Source organism: Varanus komodoensis, unplaced genomic scaffold, assembly GCF_004798865.1.
Source record: "Varanus komodoensis strain SLA01 unplaced genomic scaffold, ASM479886v1 scaffold4, whole genome shotgun sequence".
Lineage (NCBI taxonomy): Eukaryota > Metazoa > Chordata > Lepidosauria > Squamata > Varanidae > Varanus > Varanus komodoensis.
Genome location: NW_025335941.1, coordinates 43,692,003 through 43,716,020, shown reverse-complemented (window position 1 = coordinate 43,716,020; position 24,018 = coordinate 43,692,003). Strand labels below are relative to the sequence as shown.

Below are 24,018 nucleotides of genomic sequence, written 5' to 3'. Positions count from 1 at the left end.
TCTAATTATATAAAAACATGAATTGATACCAGTGAAATGCTTCATAATAGAGCTTTTAATTTGAAAACTCCAGTTTTCTTTTTGCTTTATTTTATTTTGATAAAACTTTTTTTAAACTTCTGGATCTTCTTTTTCTTTGTACAACCATTGACTACCTTTTGCCGTTTTTAAAAGGTATTATCCGACTTTGCACAAAATAAACCACTACTGCAGTGTGTGTTGAACATGAATTCCATAATCTCCCCATTAAGATAGTGTGGCTTGTTGGAAGGGCAAACAACCTTACAACATTTATTTTGACTTATTTTGATAATTAGAAGTGCCCCCATTATCTAGCAGGTAAATTGCAATGGTCTGAAACTTGAAGTTACATTTTAGGGGAAATGTGCTTTTGATGCCAGCAATCCTTTCAAACCAACAAAGTTTGAAAGATTGTTCTTTACCTACTCTGAACTTATTGCTAGAGAGATTTATACCTTTCCTTATCAAACTGTATCTTATTCATTTTGGGTGTCTTTTTATGGAAAGGTGTTCATGAAGTTTGAAAAAATGTTATGGTACTGTTGTGTTCCTTGCTTTAGGGTATAATCTGATGGCCTTCTCATACTGACTGGGGAAATGATTATCCCGTGTCCCAACTCCAAGGTCCTGCAACCTTGGACTCTGAAAAGCAGGTGCCCACCCTGGCCCCTTAACTCCTGGCATGGAAAGTATCATGGCTCAGAGAAGAGAAAAAGGGACATGCCAGGGGTAGGGAGGAGAGGAGGCTGGGTCTGTTGGTATCCCATGCTGTTTTCCTCCCACTCCCCAGTGCTTTATCTAGATGGCAGAAAACAGCTGCCTAGATAAAAATCAGGGCATGAGGCACAGCAGAGATAGTGATTGCCACTCCTGCACCTGATTCTCTCCAGAGCAACTCAGGACTTCATGGCTGCCATGACAACCATGGGGCTGTCTCAACACGTCACTGGCCCAACACATGAAAAAGGGCACACTCTGGATCTGTTCTCTTCAACTGGTCAGGAAGATGGTGATCTGGAAGTGAGAGAGCTGACAGTGATCCCTTTTTCATGGTCAGATTACTTTCTCATGAGTTTTAAACTTGGGGCCAGCTTCTCCCTTTGTAAGGGTGCGTGCCTGATTAAATTTTTCTGCCCCTGAAGTCTTATGGATCCTGATGGATACCTGCGGGCTCTGGGGGGACTTTCCAGTTGATATGACTGGTGCTTCTATCGATGCCCTAGTCAATCTATGGAATATGGAAATGGGTAGGGTGGTTGACACGATCGCCCCTAAGCATCCTCTCCCACCGTGCAGAGCCTGTGCAGCACCTTGGTATACTCCTGCATTCTGGGTGATGAAGCAGGCTAGGAGATGACAGTGTAGATGGAGGAAAACTCATGCTGAATTGGACCAAACACATTTGGGAGCTCATTATTGAGCCTATGCTGTGGCAGTGATGGCAGCGAAGAAGGAATTCTTCTCTAATTCCATTGCATTCTCACAGTGCAGTCCAGCTGAGGTTTTCTGGGTGATGTGGGGCCTATTACATTCTGGGCCTAAGACAGACTGTATCGCACCATTGGCAGCTTGCTGTGAAGACTTTGTCCAGCTCTTTAGGGATAAAAGCGCTCAGATTCACCATAGATTTGGATTCCAGTTGTTATGGTCCTGGAATGGGAGGTGTCCAGAGTGCTGTATGGTCCACCTTTGCTGGATAGGTTTCAATTATTGTGGCCTGAGGACATGGACAAGGTGCTTGGACAAGTCCAATCCATCACCTGTTCACTTGACCCTTGCCCTTCATGGCTGCTCATTAAAGCCAAGGATGGGATGTGTACCTGAGTCCAGGAAGAAGTTAATGCCTCTCTGAGGGAAGGTCTGGTCCCCCACACCCATCCTGAAGGGGGCAAACCTGGACCCAGAGATTGCTTCCAATTATAGACTAGTGGCTAACATCCCATTCTTGGGCAAGGTGCTTGAGAGGGTGGTGGCTGGGCAACTCCAAGCTCTCTTGGAGGAAACTGATCATCTGGACCCATTTCAGTCTGGATTCAGACCTGGCTATGGGACTGAAACTGCCTTGGTCGCCCTGTATGATGACCTGTTCAGGGAGAGGGACAGGGGGAGTGCATCCCTGTTGGTTTTCCTGGACCTCTCAGCGGCTTTCGATACCATCGACCATGGTATCCTTCTGGATTGGCTGGCCAAGATGGGGGTTGGAGGCACTGCTCTGCAGTGGTTCCACTCCTAATTGATGGGCCAATTCCAGAAGGTGGTGCTGGGGGATTATGGCTCTGCACCATGGCAGTTATGCCATGGAGTTCCGCAGGGCTCCATTTTATCCCCCATGCTGTTTAACATCTGCATGAAACCACTGGGAGAGGTCATCCAGGGGTTTGGGCTGAGGAGTCATCAATGTGCTGATGACACCCAGCTCTACCTCTCTTTTACATCTGATCCAGGTGAGGCAGTGGCTGTCCTTAACCGGTGTCTGGCTGGAGTGATGGGCTGGATGAGGGCCAATAAACTGAGGCTTAATCCAGACAAGATGGAGGTCCTGTTGGTGGGTGGTCAACTCTCCAGGTAAGTGATCCTTGCCCTGTTCTGGATGGGGTTGCACTCCCCCTAAGGGACAGGGTGCGTAGTCTGGGAGTGCTCCTTGATCCAGAGTTATCCTTGGAGTTCCAGGTGACTTCTGTGGCGAGGAGCGCTTTCTTTCAGCTTTGGCTGATCCATCAACTACGCCCTTACTTGGATGAGCAGGGCCTTGCAATGGTGACCCATGCTCTGGTAACCTCACAATTGGACTACTGTAACACACTCTACATGGGGCTGCCCTTGAAGATGGTCTGGATACTTCATTTGGTTCAGAATAGAGCAGACAGGTTGCTAGCAGGGGCCAGCAGATACACACATATAACGCCAGTCCTGTACCATCTGGCTTCCAATTGAAATCTGGGCCCAATTTAAGGTGCTAGTGATGACATACAAAGCTCTAAATGGCTTAGGACCTGGATATGTGAAGGCATGCCTCCTTCCATATATACCTGTCTAGCCCCTAAGATCTGTGTTGGAGGTCCTTCTTTGGGAGCCCTCTTTGAAGGAGATCAGAAGAGTGGCTACCCAGGGAAGGGCCTTCTCTGCAGTGGTGCCCTGTCTGTGGAATGAGCTCCCTAGAGAGGTATGCCTGGTGCCAATGCTTTTTCATTTCAGCGTCAGGCCAAAACCTTTACATTTTTCCAGAATTTTAAAAGTTACTATTGTTTTAATTGTTTGATTTTATATATTGTGATGCTGTGTCTTATTTATCTATGTTATTGCCGCCCTAAGACAGTATAATGGGTGGGATACAAAATTTTTAAATAAATAAATAAATTCAGGCCATAGGATGCATGTAAGCCTACAAGTTTGGAGGCTTATTTGCATTAAGGGTGAGACAATAGATTTAAGCCTTAGTTTACTGGAATAAGTCTTCTGATAAATCCCTATGAAAATGCATGCTACCCATTTATAATAGTGTGGGATATTTTGAAATGTTTACAGCAGAATTTATAAACTAAGTCTTCTGAGGCTTAAGATGTGTTGTTGTTTTAGTGGAGAGTGAGAAAAGAAGCTATGATGGGACTTGCACAAATCTACAAGAAATATTCCTTGCAGTCAGAAGCAGGAAAGGAAGCTGCAAAACAGATTGCTTGGATAAAGGATAAGCTGTTGCACATATATTATCAAAACAGTATTGATGATCGGTAAGTCAACTTGAATTTTTCAGACTAGAAACTATTTATATTCTTTTTTATACTGTGAATGCTACAGTATACAAAGTAATCATGATAAAGTTATTGCCATCATGCAATCATCACAACTAGTTAAATGGTCCAGGAGGCCACTGGACTTATTTGTGGGTTTTTCTGTTGTTTTTTGAGCTGTAGTACCAAAATCTGTGCAGTTACTTGCTTTTTGAACCGTGAAAAATAGGCATAACTGAAGTAGCTTTTTGGCTTATAATGCTCATAAGAACAGGCTTATTATTCCTATTCTAAACCTACACAATCTGTCTGATTAGGTTGATAATTGCATCTTAATCATTGGGTTCTTAATCATTTTTAGCAACATCAAATATATGCAACTTATGGCCCCTTCTGTATGTATTAATTTAGTGGGATATCATTAATCTTCAATTGATCAGCAATTTTAAAACCTTATACATATATGTTTATGAGTTCATTGTAAATTAATTTTATGCAAAAAAGAACTGATTTTGAAAACTTAATTTTAATCTTAATCTTGCTGTTCATAAAATGGTGGTTTATTATTGGTTACCTCTTTTTTAGACTGCTGGTGGAGCGCATCTTTGCCCAGTACATGGTTCCACACAATTTGGAAACAAATGAAAGAATGAAATGCTTGTACTATCTTTATGCAACTCTGGATTCAAATGCTGTTAAGTACGTTTCATATGACAAAAGTGGAGCTAAAGTAGTTTTTGTAATGGCAATATAGTTGGTAATAATGAAGGAAAATTTATGCTTGAATCTTGATAAGATTTTGATTAAATAATCTTTATTCTAATAAATACTGCCAAAGTTAGTTTAATTTTGTGAAATCACCTTTTCTTTCAGGTTTTACTCTAGGGTTTATCCTAAAATATTTTGTGTTGGCCACTGCCTGTGTTCCTACTAGTACATAAAATTTCTTGGTAAACTGTGATTGACTCACATAATAGCTGGTAGTTTGTTCTTGAACTTCATGCATCAGTCAGAAGTTTAAACCATAATAGAAAAAGATTTGTAAAATAGGACATGTGTAGCTTACCAAGGTGCATCAACAGTGCCTTGAGAAGCCACGGGATAGTGGTCACTGAAATTGGGGTATACTGCCCAAAGAACTTCAACTATGGTGTAGAAATGAATAATAGGGGCCTGTTTCACACTTGATATTAAGCCATGGTTTAGAGCTACATGCACAAGCTGGAATGATGCAACCATGATGGATTCATGCACTTCCCCCTCTTCACTTGCACTTAGTTTTCCACTAATTCTGTCTTTCATTTCTAATCAAACCAGTTTCAAACTATGGTTTATAAGCAGGGTTTGTTTTAAAGCACAGTAACTGAATTGTGTTATGAAAAACTGCCATGAGTTATTTGGGCTGATGTATATTCACCTTTTTGGCCTGTAACCCACTTTAGCAGCTCATGGCTTGTTTGTTGGCCTTGTGGTTGCTGTATTGTCTGAACCAAGATGGTCCTACAATAAGCCAAACAACTATAGAGGTGCTTGTCAAAAGTGGCAAGAAATCCTTCCTTTTCTTACTAAGATATTGCTAGGGTTCCTGCAAATAGCACTTGGGATACCTATGGGAGGGGTACTTATAATGAGAAAGGTGGCTTTCTGCAAAGTGTTGCTTATTGTCCCTTTAATTTGTACATAACAGCACGCTGGGGTAGTGGAACAAGAAACAAAATGCTAGTGAAATCCTGAATCTATTTGTCCTGTAAAATCAGAGGCGAACAGGCATAATTCTGTCTCATTCCATCTTGTTTGTGTAGTGCTAAAGCATGGTTCAGGCACACATGTGAACCAGTGTAAATTTCTGTCATTATTTCTTGAAAGAGGCCTTAGTTATTTCTGTAACATTCTCTGTATACTTTTTACTGTTCATGATATTTCTATTGAGATCTTCACACCTTTGCATAGAAAACATAAATGGCATTCTTAGTGGAACTGTCTAGAAACTTGGTAGCTGTTTTTGGAAACAAACTGACGACACAGTTTTTATATATAAAAACATTCTACTGGACCCATTTTATTTTTCTTTTCACTTCTGATATACGTTGAGTAGCCAAAAGCTGACAAGCAAGTTAGTTGGAGCAAGAAAGATTTATATCTTGCCTACTCTTGGTGATTGGAGTTCAAAAGAGGCTCACAGCATTAAAATTAATTCAATTAAAACATTCAAAAGTATACAAGTATTAAAATATAATTAAATAAATTAAACATTAAAATTGAATCAATACCCAGATTAAAAACACTACAAAAATATAAATAGCAAAACTAATCCAGTGTAAACTCACAGGGCATTCTCAAATGTCTGTTGGAACAGGTTTTTTCCTGCTTATGGAAATGTAACAGGAAAGGCACCAACCTAGTCTCCCTAAAAAAGGTATTCCAGAGCCTTGGGGCAGCCACTGAGAAAGGCCCTTTCCCATTTTCCCACCAGATGTGCATGTGAGGGTGGTGGAACCAATGCAAGAGTCTCCCAAGAAGATCAAGAAGATTCCATGCAGGCTCATAGGAAAACATACAGTCTTTCAGATAGCCTGGACCCAAAGCCATATAGGGCATTATTGGTCATCAGCAGCACTTTGAATTGTTCCTGGAAACAGACTGGGAGTCAGTGAAGCTGTTTCAACAGAGGAGTTATATGCTCCGTGTAGCCAACCCCAGTCAGCAGTCTCGCAGCAGCTCTCTGAACCAGCTGAATCAGAGGCAGCCCCACACAAAGTGCAATTACAGTAATCCAAACAGGTTGTAACTAAGGCATGTGTCATTGTGGTCAAATTAGAGTGCTCAAGGAATAGGGACAGCTGGTGTTCAGGTTTTAACTGTGCAAATGCAGTACTGGCTGTCACCAAGACCTGGGCTTCCAGACTTAGGAATGAATCCAAAAGTAAACCCAAGCTGTGAACCTATGTCAGGGGGAGTGTAACCTCATCCAGCACAGGCTGAATTTCTATTTATTGGTCTGCCTCCCAAATGATTAGGAGCACTTCTGTCTTGTCTGGATTAAGCTTCAATTTGTTTGTCCTCATCTGGTCCATTACTGCCAACAAACACTGATTTAAGACTGACACAGCTTCCTCAGAATGAGATGGAAAAGAGAAATAGAGTTGGGTGTCATCAGCATACTGGTGGCACTGAACCCCAAACCTCTGGACACCTTCTCTAGTTCTTAGTTGGTTTCACCCTTCAGTGTTAGAGTAATTATGGTCAGACTAGGATTCAGATCTTGATTATTAATGTTCTTCGTTGTGGCCTCTGTGCATCACACATATGGGTGCTGCGCCTGCGCAGTGCCTAGGCCGGAAAGATTGAAAGCTAACAGTTTTGGCGGGAAAACTCCGCTCCACTCCCTCCTCAGTAGTATATATAGAGCGGAGTGTCCGCCATTTTCTCCAGTTTTTTGCGACCACCGTTCACTGTGCCTCGTGCCTGTTCATCTCTCACTTGACTCAGTATTGTTCATTGTTTCTACTGTTCTAACAGTCTTGCTCTTATTCCAAGTTATCATTCCCTTGTTACAGCTTTATCTCTCCTTTTTTCTCTTTGTTCCTGTATTAAAAAAACCCCAAAAATGTTACTTTTCCCTCTTTCCTATATTCTAATTCTTCTGTTTCTGCGATGGCGCAGCGGGCGGCCTTCTGCAAATGTGCGGAATGTGGGTCCAAAATGTCCCCGGTGGACCCTCACGACTTGTGCCTCCTTTGCCTTGGCAAGGGGCACAGGACGGATAAATGCTGCCATTGCCTTGCTTTTACTAAGCGAGCGTGAAAAAATAGAACCAATTGTGAAAACTCCTATGGGACCAAGCGCTGATGCAATCAGATCAACCTGCAGTAAAGCCCGGGCCAGTGCATGCTCCATCTGCTAAGCGCAAGGCCGTAGCTTTGTCCATGTCGGCTCAACGCCCAGCCTCTGCCTTGGGCATGCCTGGACAATGCCCTTCGCCTATGCCTCAGCCGCATCCATCGGATGATGGAAATTCCCCCTCCGGGGCTCAGCAATCTCTTTCTTCCCCACGTAAACAACGGGAAAAGAGGAAGCACGGAGGATCGGAACAATCTTCAGCCCATAAGAAGGCGAAGAAGGACAAGGTGGCTAAACCACCCCATAAGAAGAGGCATAGGGATTCAGGTTCGACAGCACCATTGATCCCGGCGGCAGCTTCGGTACCAACACCATCGGTACCGATGCTTCAAGCGGCGATGCAGGTTACCCCACCAGGGTCTCCAATACTACCTGCTCCACAACAGGGCCTACCTGCTCAACTGCCTGAGGAGCTGCATCACGAATTGATATCCGATGGGGAGATTCAAGACTCCTCTCCTAGGGCTCATTCTCTGACTCCTATGCCCACGGCGAGAGCCCGAGACCAATCTCCATCACCACCACCTGGGTCCCAGCTGGATGAGAGGCGGAAAGAAGGATGGTTCCAGCCCTACTACAGCTACCCATTGGGTTGGGAGGACTACCACTCCTTTGGATTTCATCCTCACCCACAGGACCGTTCCTCGCCATCCGCCCATGAGGATATGTCATCCATCTCTAGGCGGGTCGAACCCAAACGCCCCACTTCATAAGGGACCTCCTTGTCAGAGTCATATCACCTCGGGCCCGACTCCAACTCGGATGCTGATTCCATCTCCCTGGATGGCCTTATTACATCTCAGGGAGCATCATCGCCTGAAGAGCCCCACATCACGTTTGGGGAGCTCATGTCTAGACTTGTTTGGTCTCTCGAGATCGAGGCTTAACACCAGCCAGATCCGAGCACTGACAAGTTCTACGACATTGTCAGGGGAGAGCAATCACCTGCAGTTGTCTTACTGCTTATTACAACTTTGCAGCAGGCAATGATGCAACCTTGGGACTTGCCTTCGCAGACTCAGCCCACAGTAAGAAGATATGAATCTATGTATCGAGTCCGAGAAAGCGATACACCCTTTTTACTCCATCACCCTAAGCCGAACTCTGTGGTGGTTGAATCATCCCAGGGCAGGGAAGCCAGAGGACATACCACCCCCAGAGACAAGGAGCGTCGCAAGATTGATACCTTGGCGCACAGGGTCTATGCGGCTGCAGGACTTGGGCTTCGTATGTCTGTCTATGAAGCCACCCTGGCCAGGTATCAATTCTTTATTATGCAGAGGCTGAATAACATCGTCGCTCCCCTACCTGAGCAACAATGGGATCTGGCTAGGACTTTCATTAAAGAGGGTATGCAAGTCGCTATACAGCAATTATCCACAGCACACCACCATGTGGATACGGACTCGAGAGCTCTCATGGGGGCCGTTTCACTGCGAAGGCATGCCTGGTTGTGGGACTGCAATTTCCCTGACAAGATGAAACGGCAAGTAGAAGAAATGCCCTTTGATGGCTCCGGGCTCTTTCATTCGCACACCGATCATAAGCTAAAATCCATCCATGAATCCCAGATGATGGCAAGATGGATGGAATTGCCTGGACAACAGAAACATAAGTGGTCATGGTCGTGCCCATCCTACCGTTACCAGCCACCGCAGAGACAGTACCAACAACAGCTGCAACGCAGAAGGCAATAACCCCATCAGCGTTTCCCACAGAACCGCCGACGTTTCGATACGGAGAAGTGTCAGCGCTGATGGGACAGGCGAACCTCTCCTCCACCTCCACACCCAGCTTTCCCTCTCCCTTTTGGGGAACGGCTGCAAGACTGACTCCCCATTTGGGATTCTATCACATCTGATCGGTGGGTCCTGTCTATTATTCAGCTTGGATACAGAATAGAATTCAATACCGTTCCTTCATCGAGCCCGATTCGATTTACACCGCGCTTTCCAGTGCTAGTGGACGAAGTACACCAACTGCTTCTTAAGGGTGCGATTCGACGGATTTCCAGTTCCGAAGGGCTTCATGGATTCTATTCTAGGTATTTTATGGTCCCGAAACGGGATGGTTGTCTTCGTCCGATCTTGGACCTCTGAAATATCAACAAATTTATCAAACCAAAGAAATTTCGGATGACTATCCTCCAAAATATCCTTCCACTGCTGAGGAGAGAGGATTGGTTCGCCTCCCTTGATTTAAAGGATGCCTATTTCCATATTTTGATCCATCCAAGTGATAGGTGTCTTCTGCATTTCACTGTTGGGTCCGACATATACAATTTCAATGTCCTCCCGTTTGGTTTGGCCACGGCTCTGAGGGTCTTCATGAAATGTATGGCACCAGTGTGTGCACATCTTCGACTTCAGGGCATCCAAGTTTACTCTTACCTGGATGACTGGCCTGTAGTGTCACAGACCCGTGAAAGCCTACTGTCAGCCGTTGAGGTTACTTGCACACTGTTGGACAATCTTGGACTTTGTATTAACAGTGAAAAATCATCCCTTGTCCATACACAGGTGATAGACTTCATCGGAGCTCATCTCGATTCCATGATAGCAAGGGCGTTCCTCCCGCCTCATCAGGACAGCCTCTGCTTGTGTATTTCTTGGATCCGACAAAACAACGTAGTTACAGCGCTCTCAGTCCAGAGACTTTTGAGTCATATGGCTGCCACAGTCGCGATTGTCCCACATGCCAGGTTGAAGTTCCATCCTCTTCAACTCTGGTTCAACAAGAACTTTCGGCCACAAAGAGATTTGCCCAACAAACCACTTCGTATGCCCTGTGCTGTTGTACAAACATTGACTTGGTTGATGACCCCAGCCAATTTAAACGTGGGGACCCCCTTCATCACCCCTCACCCAACGCTGACCCTATATACCAATGCTTCGCTGGTCGGGTGGGGTGCGGTATGCGCGGGGCTTCGATCCCAAGGCATGTGGAACCACCAAGAGTCATTGAGTCACATAAATTACCTCGAGCTTCTAGCGATTTTCAAGGCACTTTGGTCCTTCGAGGAAGTTGTTCGCCATCAAGTGATACAGCTCACGTCCGACAGCATAGTGGCGGTATTCTATATCAACAAACAGGGCGGAACAAAGTCCACTGCTCTGGCCTGCCTGTCCATGGACATTTGGGAATGGTGCATCCCGAGGGGTATAACCCTTTTGGCGGTCCATCTTGCCGTGACCGAAAACGAGGAAGCAGACACCTTGAGCAGACACATGTCACTCATCCACGAATGGGAACTGAATCATCATGTCTGCATACAGTTATTCCAGCTTTGGGGACATTTGGACATTGACCTATTTGCTACCCACAAAAACAAGGTGTGCAAAAGATTCTGCTCCAGGGTGGGAATAGGACCGGGATCGATGGGAGATGCCCTTATGATCCCATGGACAAATCTCAGGTTTTACGCATTCCCACCTATTCCTCTACTGACGAAAGTCGTTTCGAAGATTGTGCACGACGATGCTACAGGAATACTCATAGCACCCTGATGGCCTCATCAAGCATGGTTTTCCACCCTCCGCTCTATATATACTACCGAGGTGGGAGGGGAGCGGAGTTTTTCCACCAAAACCGTTAGCTTTCAATCTTTCCGGCCTAGGCACTGTGCAGGCGAGCACCCATATGTGTGAATGCACAGATGGCCACTCGAAGAACATCAGTTACAGGTAAGCAACCTGCTTTTATTAAGTGGGCTCCACAAGCTACTTTTGCTCAACCTAAACAGGATATTTAAGTTTGGATCCAGCACATAGTTTGAAATTATGTTTTATAAAGAAACCATATTTCTTCACTAACCATAAATGTGCTTCAGAGGTTCATTCTGATTTTCAAATTATGCATTCATGAAACATCTGCACTACAATTTCAAAGAGTTGGAGATTACATTTTACCCCATCTAGTCCAGCCATTTGCTCAAGACAGGAACTCCAAGACTAAATGGCTACCTAGTTTCTGCTTGAAGATTATTGGAAATGATAGTTCTGTTAATGCAGCCTAAAATCACATTAGCCTTTTTACAGCTGTTTAGATAGCTATAATACAGGCAACACTATGAAATGTTTTGATGAAATCAGGATAAATTTGTTGACATGGAAAGATTTGATTGGTATTTATTTAGGTGTACAACTTTGTAATTTTATTCTTATTGTAAAGCTGAGTTTGTTACAATAGCTAAAGGTTTTATATCAGTTTTTGAGAAAAGGATCACTTGTTAATTAGGTCTGGAGGCCCCTGGCTAGCTAAACTTTTTTCCAGTTTTTCACTATGCATAAAATTATAACAGTTTAGCAAATTGCAGTGATGCTATATCAATTATTATTGTTGTTTAACTGTCAGGGCATTGAATGAAATGTGGAAATGTCAAAATCTGCTGCGGCACCAAGTGAAGGATTTGGTTGACTTAATCAAGCAGCCAAAAGTAAGTTAATTTCCTTAATATGTTTAATGAGTATATTTATATTTAATTCTTGTATAAATAAAGTCAGTATTAACTTCCTAAATTGGCATCTCTTTAAAAAATGTAAATTTTTAACAATTGTGCTTCCAAATGTTAATACATACCACATTATCCTAAAACAATGGTTATCCAATTACCACAAGATGAGGGAATTCTAGGAAAATAGCAAGCTTAAAAAAACTTGCTTTTCATAAGGGAACAAAAAGGAAGTTTTAAAAAAAATAAACAGGTTTGTAAACGAATGAATCATAACACAGCAAAGTCAATGATGAAGGTAAAAGCAAGGTCCAGAAGTGAGAAAAGAGCAGCTAGGAAATTTTTTTAAAAAGCAAAAATTGGCTGTGGACAACCATTTTATCTGGGATAGCTTAACATTTAAATATTTCTGTACTAAATTTCACAGAATGTGTATTTGGAAGCATTTTAGCAAATTAGGATCAGAGGAAGTACAGAGATGGTTTAAATGGTGAATTGATTCTAAAAACCTCCAGTAAGGGATACTTTAATTTGAAATGAGGCAAATTATGTGAAACTCTACAGTTGTATAAGTAAATATGGTTAGACTATGATTAGGGAGATTCAGATTTAAATCGTGATTCATCCATGAAGCTTAATAAGTGGATTTGGATAAATTTCTATTGCTCAAACTAAACCACTTTATAGCGTGGTTATGATGGGGGCCAGAGGGGGAAGAACCATGTATATCACTCTGTGTTCCTTGGAGGAATGGCAATATAAAAATGGAGGGAGTAAATACATATAAACTTAACAAAGAATATCTTCTTTCTCTCTTTAGTTCTATTGTAAATGCATCCTCCTTACAAATTAGTAAGAGTTACAAAAGAAAGGAGCTTGAACAGAAGAAATGAATGTTGATTCTCATTTTTAGCAGCCTTACCCAGCCTGTTGTTAGTTAATTGTATTGGACTGCAATGTGTTGAACAGGCCATACTGCTTGGGAATGATGAAGTTGCATTCCACCATCTTTGGAGGCTGGGAAAGGCTGATACTGGTTTAAAACATCAGGGAATGTGGAGTTGGTGTAAAAAAGGGGATAAAATTATAGAGGCATTACTTTAAAAATTTAACAGAGTCAGCTTGCATGATAACTGGCTTCTGAGCAGTTAAAGAAATGAACATCCTCTTATGGCTTTCTGAAATTCTGACACTTTTATTGAAAAAGCTCCCCCTTGTGGTTCTGAAGCTTTTTGGTTTTTCTGCCTAACCATAATAAAGAGATTTGTAACTTCATGGAGGCAAAAAGTCTTCATTTCAGGTTCCTTCAAAGCTAATCCAACATATTGGTGTTGGAGCTGTGGTGGTTTATAGCTCTTCCTAAGTAACATCTTTTCTTCCTTTCTCATGGAAAAACTATTATTATTCTGATGCCTTCAGTAGTTATGGTTACATCTCTGTATGAGCTGATGAGAATACTACTTCTCTAATGCTCATTAGATTTTTTTTTTTTTTTGCTGCCACTTTTTGGACAAGGACTTACCTGCTGCTGGTTTTTCAAGTGTGTGTTTCCCCATTTCACCAATAAGAGTTCTGTGTGTTGGGTAGAAATCCCACATATCAAAGATTAGTTTTCTAATGTGCAACTACTCTTGCTTTCACAAAGTCTTTAGAATCCAAAGAAACTTAGAATATGTTTTAAAAATTGAGAAATCCAAAGAAACTTAGAGAGTAAAGGGAAGAGTACTGATTATTAAAGATACAATCTTATGCATGTTTAGGCGGAAAAAAGGGTTAATAATTCCACCTTTTTCTTTCTAAACATGCATAGGATTGTACCCTAAAAACATAATAGAAACTTAGAAAACATTTTTCTTTCTCTCAGTACTAGACTTTGGGATCACTGAATTAAATTGATGGACAGTAGATGTAAGAGAGAGATCTTTTACACAACACATAATGCAATTTGGTGTCAAAAGATGTGGTGATGGCTGCTGTTTTAGATTGCTTTATTTACTATATTAATGTAAGGCCTCCCATTAACATTGTTGGCTTACAATATACATTTAGAAATACAATTGAAAGTATAAAATAATGAAAATAACAATTTTCAGTATAAAAATTTCCAACAGAGAATAACCAAAGCAGAACACTAAAGTCATGGGCTGCTTAAAGGACTGGGAGAAAAATAGATCTTAACCTGAAGTTGAAAAGATGCTAAAGGAGATACTAGGCACCAAGGGAATGAATTCCACAGCCAGAATACCACTGCATGGAAAACTCTCTCCCCTGGAGCTGCCTGCCTCACATCTGTATTCCCCCTCGTTAGCCCCCTGCAGTGGGCTGGGAGACTTCTTTGAGATTCCAAGGAAATGATAAGCAAGATCTAGGTTTACTTACAAGGAGGAAAGTGTTTGCAAGATGCAAGATGGTAGCTAGCTTTCAATACATTTAGCATCAATTTATGTCAATGCATAGCATGACTTGGACTGCAAGGCAGACTTCAGTCAGTTGATCAGCAAAGCTACCTTCAGGATGTTGATGTCTGAACAAAGAAGATTGGGCTATGTCCTGTGTTATGCACATTTTATTGATGATAACATGAAACTTTGCAATCAAAACAACCCGAAAGTTTTGCAGGTTCCAGGCTAGACTCATTCTGCTAGGAGCCCCTCCCCTCCTTCCTACAAGTATATCTAGGAGGAGCTCCCACCATTTTTCCCAGTTCTCTTCTGACCTCCATTGTAGGTACCTTGGGTCTTTCCTCTTGTGATCTCTCAGTGTTTATATTGGCTTCTATCAGTCTTTTTCTATATCTTGTTCCCTCATTTTCTCTGTTTTTGCTTTTTCTTCAAAAACTCCACTTTATCCCTCATTACACTCTGTCACATATCGAGATATATAATTAAAAACTACCTTCCTAGGCACCATTTTGTAAGTGTGTCTGCTGTGAGGGTTGTTTACCTCCCATAGACTGGCACTTGTTGTGTCTCTTTTGCTTGGGAGAGAAGTACTGCACCTGTGAGGACTGCCAGGCACCCATGTAGCAGCCCCAGAAAAACTAAGTGGGCTGACTTTGGCTGGTCCATCTCACAGGTGGTTTCCCCTTCCTGTCCTCCATTGGCAGCTTTGGGGGCTCCATTGGCTGACCCATCCATGCAGTTCACACCTGTGTAGAGGAAAAATGTCAGGTGAGGATCCTGGGCAACCTTTCATTGGTGCTGTCTGCACCAACACCAGTTCATGTAATGTCTTAACCCATCCCAGTGATGGAAACGGCAGGGACCCAGTCTGTCTCTGAAAAAGAGTTCTGGGACTCACCACTCCATACTCTGACCTGCCTGCAGCTGGTGATCTGCCCAACAAGAGTGCTGTTTTCCCCACATCAGGAGCAACTGCCAGTGTTGCCACCAATGGGCCCGTCTGCCAGCCCTGTGCTACATGGAGCTGCCTATTCTCCTGCACTGTCTCAATCCTTTAGCCACAGGCTGGAGGAACATTCCAACCTGGAGCTGGACTGCACATTGAATGCCACCACTGCTGCATTTCTACCACACCTACCCAGGGGAGAGAGGCGCCATTGACCCTCAGTTCTTGCAGTAGGGAGCCCTGGTCTAACATTTAGAGGATCCCAAGATGCTAGTTCCAGCACCACAGTCACCTACCCTGCCTCACGTGCCTGCCTCATCACCGTACTGGGAGTCGCTGTCTCCAGGTCTAGGATTCACCTTGTACTCAGACTTGCCGGTACATAAGGACTGGCTTGCCTCATTGCCCAATGATGTCATTATGGTGCAGGGACCAGGATCCCCCTCCAAGAACCTGTGATGTTTCCCTGAGCAGATCCTCCAGATGGCAGCATTGATTGAATTGAAGATATAGCAGCTCCCTGAATCACTGATGGATCCAGTCTGTGACAGTCCAGATAGAGGGTGCAGTGTTGGTGGCCATTCTGTTCCTTCCAATGTTCCTCACATCCATGAAGGAGTCATGAAAGGCACTGGGCCAGCTACAGCCAACATCTCGCCTAGGAAGCCATAACTTCAGATCGGTGGGATCTCTCCATTGTGGAAAGCAGATATTGCATCAGATTTGACATCCTTCCACCATTCAGGTCCATGTGCTCAACACTGCCTTCTCCTGTGCTGGCTGAGGACATAGCCACTTCCATTTCTCATAAGAAGTTCTTCATGTTCTTGTTGCAGAATTTTCTGCCATTGCTGCACCAACGGGACTGGTTACGTTTATCAAATTGAAGTATGTTACCACCTGGACTACCTGCATTTCCTCTGGTTGTAGATAATTTCTGATGCCTATCAGTTTTTCATGCTCCCACTGAGTCCTTGCACAGTCCCTCAAATCTTAACCAAGTGCAGATGCATGCCCACCTTTGGTTGCATGGTCCATAAGGTGCTGATTGCATTCCAGCTCCACCTCAAGAGTAAGCATGTTCTGGTTGCCTGAGACAACACTATGGTGGCGTTCTGCCTGAACAAGCAAGGTAGGACATGTCCACATCCCTGACTCGCCGCACTTTGCAGATCTGGGACTGGTGCCTTGAAAAAGGCATTACCATTGTGGTCATCTACTTGGCTGTAACTGTCAATGTCATGGCTGATGCTCTGAGCAGGAGGACTGAGGGACCCACGAATGGGAGCTACACCTGGAAGTCCTTATGCATCTCTTCCAGACCTGGAGTATCTCTTAATGGACCTCTTCACCAAATCAACCAATGTGATGTGCAATGCCTTCTCCTCCCAAGCTGGGGTTGGCCAGGGCTTGCTGGAGATGTGCTGGGAAGGGACTCTGTTCTATCTGTTCCTACCATTCCTGCTGATCACCAGAGTGCTGGCAAAGATCCAGAGGGAGGGCACCTTCTGCATTCTCATCACACCACGGTGGCTCTGGAAGGTGTGTTTTGCCCACCTCTTCCACCTGTCCAATCACAACTTCATATGGCTTCCGTCAAGTCTGGGCAACATTTCTTGGGATTAAGGGATGATCCTGCACATAAACATTGGTATCATCCACTTCACAGCATGGAGGATTGGCGTAGATTGGAATATCCCTCTCTGTCCTAGAATACAGGCAATTCTGGATGCGGCCTTGTGACCAAACACGAAGTGTTCCTACCTGGTGAAATGGAGTGCTTCATCCTTTGCCTGGGAGGAATCCTTCAATCTGCATTGGGTGTTATCCATCAGATCCTCAACTTCCTCCATATTCTTCACTCTAGTGGCTTGAAACTGTCCTGCATTAAAGTATACCTGGCCGCAATATCATTGTTCCTTGGGAAGGTTGAAGACTTCTCTGTGTCTCGCTTCTGTTGTTCTATCACTTCATGAGAAGCCTGCATAGCCTCGTCCTGCACCCTCATTCATTCATGCTGGGATGGGGCCTGTTGGCAGTATTGCAGGCTCTTATGAAGCAACCCTTTGAGCCTCTGTTCACCATGGACTTATGCCTCCTCTTGTGGAAGGTTACTTTCCTGATGGCAATCACATAAGCTAGGCGGGCAAGTGAAATTTGTGCTTTACATATCAATCCACCATTCCTCACTTTCCATAGGGACAAGGTGATTCTGCAGCCCAACCAGAGATTCTTCCCAAAAGTTGTGCCACAGTTTCAATTGAGCATTGTTCTTTGCCAGCCTGGTGGAGTTGGTTCTGCATACTGTGGATGTATGCAGGGTGTTGGCATTCTATCAGTCTGTACTGCATCCTTCTGCTGATTCAAGAGACTCTTTTTCACTTATGGAGAATGGTTCAGAGGCAAGCTGATCAGCTCACAAAGACTGATGTCCAGATTGGACATCACACTGGGTGTCCAGACTGCAGAGTCCTTAGTGACTGAGGGTGCACTCCACCAAGTCGTTGACGATGTCTGCAGTGTTGCATGCCAGCATTTCACTGCACAAGTTCTGCAGAATGGCAAGGTGGTATACCCTATTGACTTTCATCTGGCACTACCAGCTTGATGTCCATGTCAGACAAGATTGCTCCTTCAGCTGAGTGGTCCTTTTGGCAGTCCTCCACTGATGATACCTGCCCACCTCTGTCTCAGAGTGAGCTCACTAGTCACCCATATGTGATATACAGAGACCATGAAGAAGAAAGTAAGGTTGCTTACATGTTACTGACCTTCTTCAAGTGGTTGTTTGTGCATTCACACAATCCACCTACTGATCCCATGTCAGTGTTGACCACTTCACTACCATAGTTTTTCCTTTGCATCTGTATCGGGATGGTATGGATCGGCCATTCACTGGCCTTTTCCCTCAGTTCTGAGCCCACAGTGTCAGTTTCAAGAGAACTGGGGGAATTGGCTCAAGCTCCTCCTAGACATACCATGAAGAGGGAGGTGAGGGATTTCCGCCTTAACATATCTAGCTTGGGAAATCTTCCTGGCAACAGGTCCTGCACAGGGACAGAGCCCATATATGTGAATGTATAGATGACCACTTGAAGAACATCATTTACAAGTAAGCAACCTTAACTTCTGTGGTTTACCACATGGAAAAATGCATAGATATTGATATAAATTTGGATACTTAAATGTTAGTGGGTGAATAGCTATCATGTACAGTACACAGATACGTTGGAAAATATTCCCCTGTTGTATTAGGCTTCATTATTGTTTTGTCTCAGCTTAAGACAATTTCCCTTTATATAAGACTAACAAAAGGTGGTATGTAGAATGACCCTTTTTTCCCATAGCTTCTCTGAAATGGTAATTTTTAAAAATTAAAATCAGGAATGTTTGACATCTTTCAAGCTATTAAGGTAGCAGAATCGCAGTTGGCAGGTCAGAAGGCACATATGATACAGAATTCTAAATCTAAATAAGTTATCTGTGACAGAAATGTTAAAACAGATTATGCAGAATTCTGACAGGTAATCAGTGCCTTATGCTGCCTGGCGTTTTTGATAAGAAATAGAAGAGTGTAATTCCAAGAAATTGCCTCATTTGTGCTTAATCCTCTGGAAGACTTTGCAGAAAGAACCTGACAGACTTAAGAGCAGTATTGGATTTCATTCCAACTTAATGATAGCTCTGAATTGTAAGAACTGTTCTGTGGTCTGGACTGTGTACCAGAACTTTTAATAATTACGTATAGAAATATTAATTTTCCTGTTTGGCAAGTGGCTGAAAAATGTGAGCAATAGAATTAGTAACTGGTGATTTTAAAAAGGATTGTTTTATGATAGTTTATATGTATTGGGAAAGGGAGGGATGCTAAATAATTCCAGGTTGCTCTCTGGTACCAGTCATATAAGCTGTGTCCTCAGTTATTCCTCAGCCTTGACTAATTCACCCATTTCTGATATGCTGCTATTTCTCTGGTTATAGGAAGTTCTTGATATAATTAATATGGAAAGCTGATATTGGCAGACTGTTTTTGCATTTTTATTGGAGAAAATTTCCATAAACTAAAATTGTTTTGTGTATGAACAGGAAGAATGAGAACAGCAATATAATATTAGAAATTTGATAACTCTACTGAGCACTGAAATTATACTGTCAAATGTCAAAATCGAGTATTGTTGAATTCTGTAAATCAGTTTATTTTTTGTTGTGGCAATTGAAATTTGCATGAAATTATGTTGCTCAAATGAGACTGTTGCTTACTATTCTTTTCTTTATTGTTATTTTCCTGTAATTTATTTTCCATATTTACCATACAGTAACTTCTCTATTATTATTTTTTATTTTTCTGACTAAATGTGTACTTAAAGGGAACAACCTTCTATAGTAAGTGAAGCAGTAGTATTTTTGGCTCACTTATCATTATGCAATCAAGTGAGCTGTGGAAAACAATTGAAAGTGCATATTATTATGCCTACTGACTGGTTGCTACAGCATCAGTTACCCATGTTTTGGAGTATTTGGTAGACTTGCATGATCTTTTTTTAAAACGGCCACCCATATGGACACATTATCCAAAAAGCAGTTAATATGAATGAACTGAACCCAGTTTGCAGATCATAACAGCTGACAGTTTTTTAAACAGTGGCTTGTTGTGAATGACGCAGGAATGCGTGAAATGTAATGTAATGGGTGAAATGTGGGACAGAGCTAAACAACCCTAAAATATGTACTCCTGCACCAACTTTTTCTTAAAATACATAGTTTTGTACTTACTTTGATGTAAAATAAACATTTCAATGCACATTTTTATGTTTTTTGATTGTAAGTTGTATCACATTTGAGCATATTAAAACAGGATAACTGTTTGATTCATTTATGAATCTAAGAATTCAATCTAGGTTGGCTCAATTCAAAATGTGGGCCGAATTACATTCTTGAGCATCTACCTGAAAATAATGTTTAAATTAATTAATTGGAATGACCTTGCCTATTGCTGAAATGCTGGTGTATTATGTAGCACTATAGATTATTTTATAAAAATATATCCCTAAAAAGATTTTTCTCTTTATTTCCAGACAGATGCCAGCAGTAAAGCTATATTTTCAAAAGTGATGGTAATAACAAGTAAGTGTTTTAAGGTTAATACTTGAACAAACACTGCTTCCTTAATCTTCTAACTTTGAATTGATTTTTAACACTGAGGCATAGGTGGTAATGGTAATCTGCCATTATTTTCAGTTCAGGTAATTCTTAAGCTTATGAAGGTGTACTTATCTACAAGTTTGTACCTTGGTATGTCTCCGGTAGATTGATGTTGGATCAGGATGTGTTGGTTTGCATCACTAAGAATGCCATCCACAATGCAATCTGACTGCTTTTCAAAGGGTTAGCAGCTCACCTTTATAAAAGGTCTTAAGAGCTCCACTGAACATAATTTTATTTTACTTCTTTAAAGGGAACTTGCCAGACCCTGGCAAAGCACAGGATTTCATGAAGAAATTCACTCAGGTTCTGGAAGATGATGACAAAATAAGGCACCAGCTAGAAACACTTGTTAGTCCAGTTTGTTCTTGTAAACAAGCTGAAGGATGTGTGGTAAGAATGGATTTTAAAATATAACTGATTTTTGTTTATTGAATTGTCTGTTTATTAATATTTTTACAATGAATATTGCAGAGAGAAATTACAAAGAAGTTAGGCAATCCCAAACAACCTACAAACCCATTCCTTGAAATGATAAAGTTCCTTCTGGAGAGGATAGCTCCAGTGCACATTGATACAGAATCTATCAGGTACACATTTTCATTTCCATATTGAAATGAGTATTATTGAAATGTTTTAGTTTCTGTATTGAAACGAATATTACTGAGATGTTTAGTTTCTTTCTCTCCTAATGCTTATATTTTTGCTGGTTATTACTAGACTTGAGATAAAATTGCCAAAATTTAACCTTTACTAGCTTTCATTACAAGGAGCTGTGAATTCAGGCAGTTTTGGAGTTGGGGGTCAAATAATCGCAGAGTTTTATTGGAGTTAAGTGATTATGGCAGCAGTGGCAGCTTCCTTTCTATATTCTTGTCTAGATGCAAGAGCAGAGTTCTTCTGGATATTTAATGGCATTGATTTCTCCACCCCAAATTTCCCAGGATAATTGTTACATATTTTGTATGTGGAGGATTTTGTATGAAGGATAATTCTGTGGGTGTTTCAAGTGGAGAGAGGGAAAAGCTAACCACCCAGAAGAGCACAGCTCTTGCCACTAGCAGTTTCCTGCATACTTACAGTTAAGAATACTTAAGTTAACAGAAGGAGGCAGCCATTGCCTGCCTCTAAGGTAGTGGCATCCCATCCCCTACAAAACACTAAAAACAGGTTCAATTTCCTCAACCTCTGTTATTGACAAAATATCAGATTGGGATACCAATGAATGGAATGGGAGATTGAATGGAAGGTTTTGATCAGTTATAACTGATTATTAAAAAAAAAACCCAGTCAGCTGAAGTCAGGAAGGTTTATGTCCTTACAATAGAATTGTTGCAAATGAATTGTCAAAAATCTAAATGTGACTAAGTTCTTATCACTGATAATTGCTTGAAATAAATATAATCTGAATTACTAGAAATACTATTTTTATGATTAGAAGCTTTTGCAAGCATTATGCTTACATTTTGCTAGGTGTATGTCTGTGAAAAATATAAAAGTAATATACAGTCCATTAAGGTAGCAGATCTATTCTCATAGTTGTTTAGCTATATTATTATTTATAGATATTTAGTCAATTAGCGAATGCTCTCAGAAGAGTTTACAAAATGTGAATTAAAATATACCATATACCAGGTACTATCATATACATGGTAGTATATGTCATAATGAGTACTGTTTTTCAGTTTCAAGTGGGGAGCAATTTTAATAGTGTATAGTATGTGCTATAGAAACAGACAAATTAATATGTCATAATACTTTAGTATTATATATGTTTATGATTATATGCATATGTTTCTTACACTCTTACATGAAGTTGCTGAGGCTGAGAGTGAGTAACTGGCTCATAGTCACCCAGCAATGCTAGTTATGGCTTATGAGATGATTGGTGATTAATTTTGATATTTTTCTTTGCTAGTGCCCTGATTAAACAAGTGAACAAATCTATAGATGGAACAGCGGATGATGAAGATGAAGGTGTACCTACTGATCAAGCAATCAGAGCTGGTCTTGAATTGCTTAAGGTAAAGATCCTTTTTGATTTAGTGACAAGTGCTATTGTGATAACATTTTTTCTGATGTTAATATTGAGAGCTTTTACCTTATTTTTAGAAAAACCTTCCTGGGAATCTTACTAGTTAATGAAGCCAATAAGAGTGAGAAGGTCAAGTTTGTGAAAGCAGAATGTCAAGCAAGCACTCCTCAATTCAAATAGCAAAAGAAAAACCAATTCTTCTATAAAGTGTATTTAACAAATACACAAGTATAATAAAACATACGCATGTATTGCAAAGAGACATATTTGGATATTGACTGGATTCACACATCACAAGAAGCCATGGTGATTTCTTATAATTGTTGATCTGTTCGGTTGCTGGACACAGTCATGGAACTTCTGCATGGTTTCCCACAACCACTGAGAGAACTATCAGTCTGTTCTAGGGTTTCCATGCTTCACTGTGGTTTCTCTGGTCATCTGGGCCCAGATTCTTGAAAACTGCTAAATTTTGTAGGGACCAATAGAGTAAGGAAGGGGGTTGTTTGGGTGTATGGTTGGAGTAGAAGAACAGAGCAGAGAGCTTGGAAATTATGTTGTCCAGGGAACCACATGATAATCTCTGACTGGTGCTGTGGCAGTAGTGCAGGGTTGTTTGCCATGACATTGAAACCTAGTTATCCAATATATAGTGTCTTGTAACTATAGACAGAGTGGCAGTTATTATCTCTGTTTTGAAGTCATCTTCAGTAGGAAAAGACTATCAAGACAAAAGTTGCCAGTGAAACTCAGCACAAAATATTGCAGGTATCACCAAATGTGTACAATAACAGATTTATAGGAAATACTTGCATGCACATACTGTATTACTTAACAGAGTTCATATGAATTGTCTAGATTACTTACAGTCACGAAACCCAATAGCAGAAAAATCATAAACTTTTTGTTACATAACCCTGTACGCTAAGCTTGATAGTAAGTTGCTTCAGCTTTGGTGATAGTTAAGAGGGTGATTTCGGAGGGGGGATTTACATGGTTCCCTTTTCACAGATTATTGTGTGGTTAGGTCTAAACTTCCAGCAGCCTCTAACCTCTGCAGGGGTGATGGAACCTGTTGAAATGATTTCTAAGTGGTAGGCAGTGTGGTACCTTCTATGTGTTCTGGGCTGCATCTGTCACATCCCCTGAGCATTGGCTGTGCTGGGTGGGGCTGATGGCAGTTGCAAATTGTATGAACTGAGCTATCATCATCATTACATTTCTATACCACCGATAACTGAAGCTTTCTGGGGAGTTCACAAAATATTGTAACTCCATACTCTCATTTGTATACTGTTGACATTCCTCAAGGTCATACTGCTCCATTTACTTGG

At 41.8% G+C, this 24,018-nt stretch overlaps 1 protein-coding gene across 3 annotated transcripts in view; it reads left to right on the top strand.

Moving 5' to 3' along the window:
• The window catches only part of PDS5B (PDS5 cohesin associated factor B), a 114,979-nt gene that overhangs the window by 65,858 nt on the left and 25,103 nt on the right, over positions 1-24,018 (top strand). For all 3 annotated transcript variants that reach the window (XM_044441621.1, XM_044441622.1, XM_044441623.1), the window contains exons 12-18: positions 3,598-3,749; positions 4,335-4,448; positions 12,003-12,084; positions 20,523-20,571; positions 20,903-21,042; positions 21,124-21,239; positions 22,568-22,673. In XM_044441621.1, the coding sequence (XP_044297556.1) occupies positions 3,598-3,749; positions 4,335-4,448; positions 12,003-12,084; positions 20,523-20,571; positions 20,903-21,042; positions 21,124-21,239; positions 22,568-22,673 (759 nt within the window). The remainder of the gene's footprint in view (positions 1-3,597; positions 3,750-4,334; positions 4,449-12,002; positions 12,085-20,522; positions 20,572-20,902; positions 21,043-21,123; positions 21,240-22,567; positions 22,674-24,018) is intronic.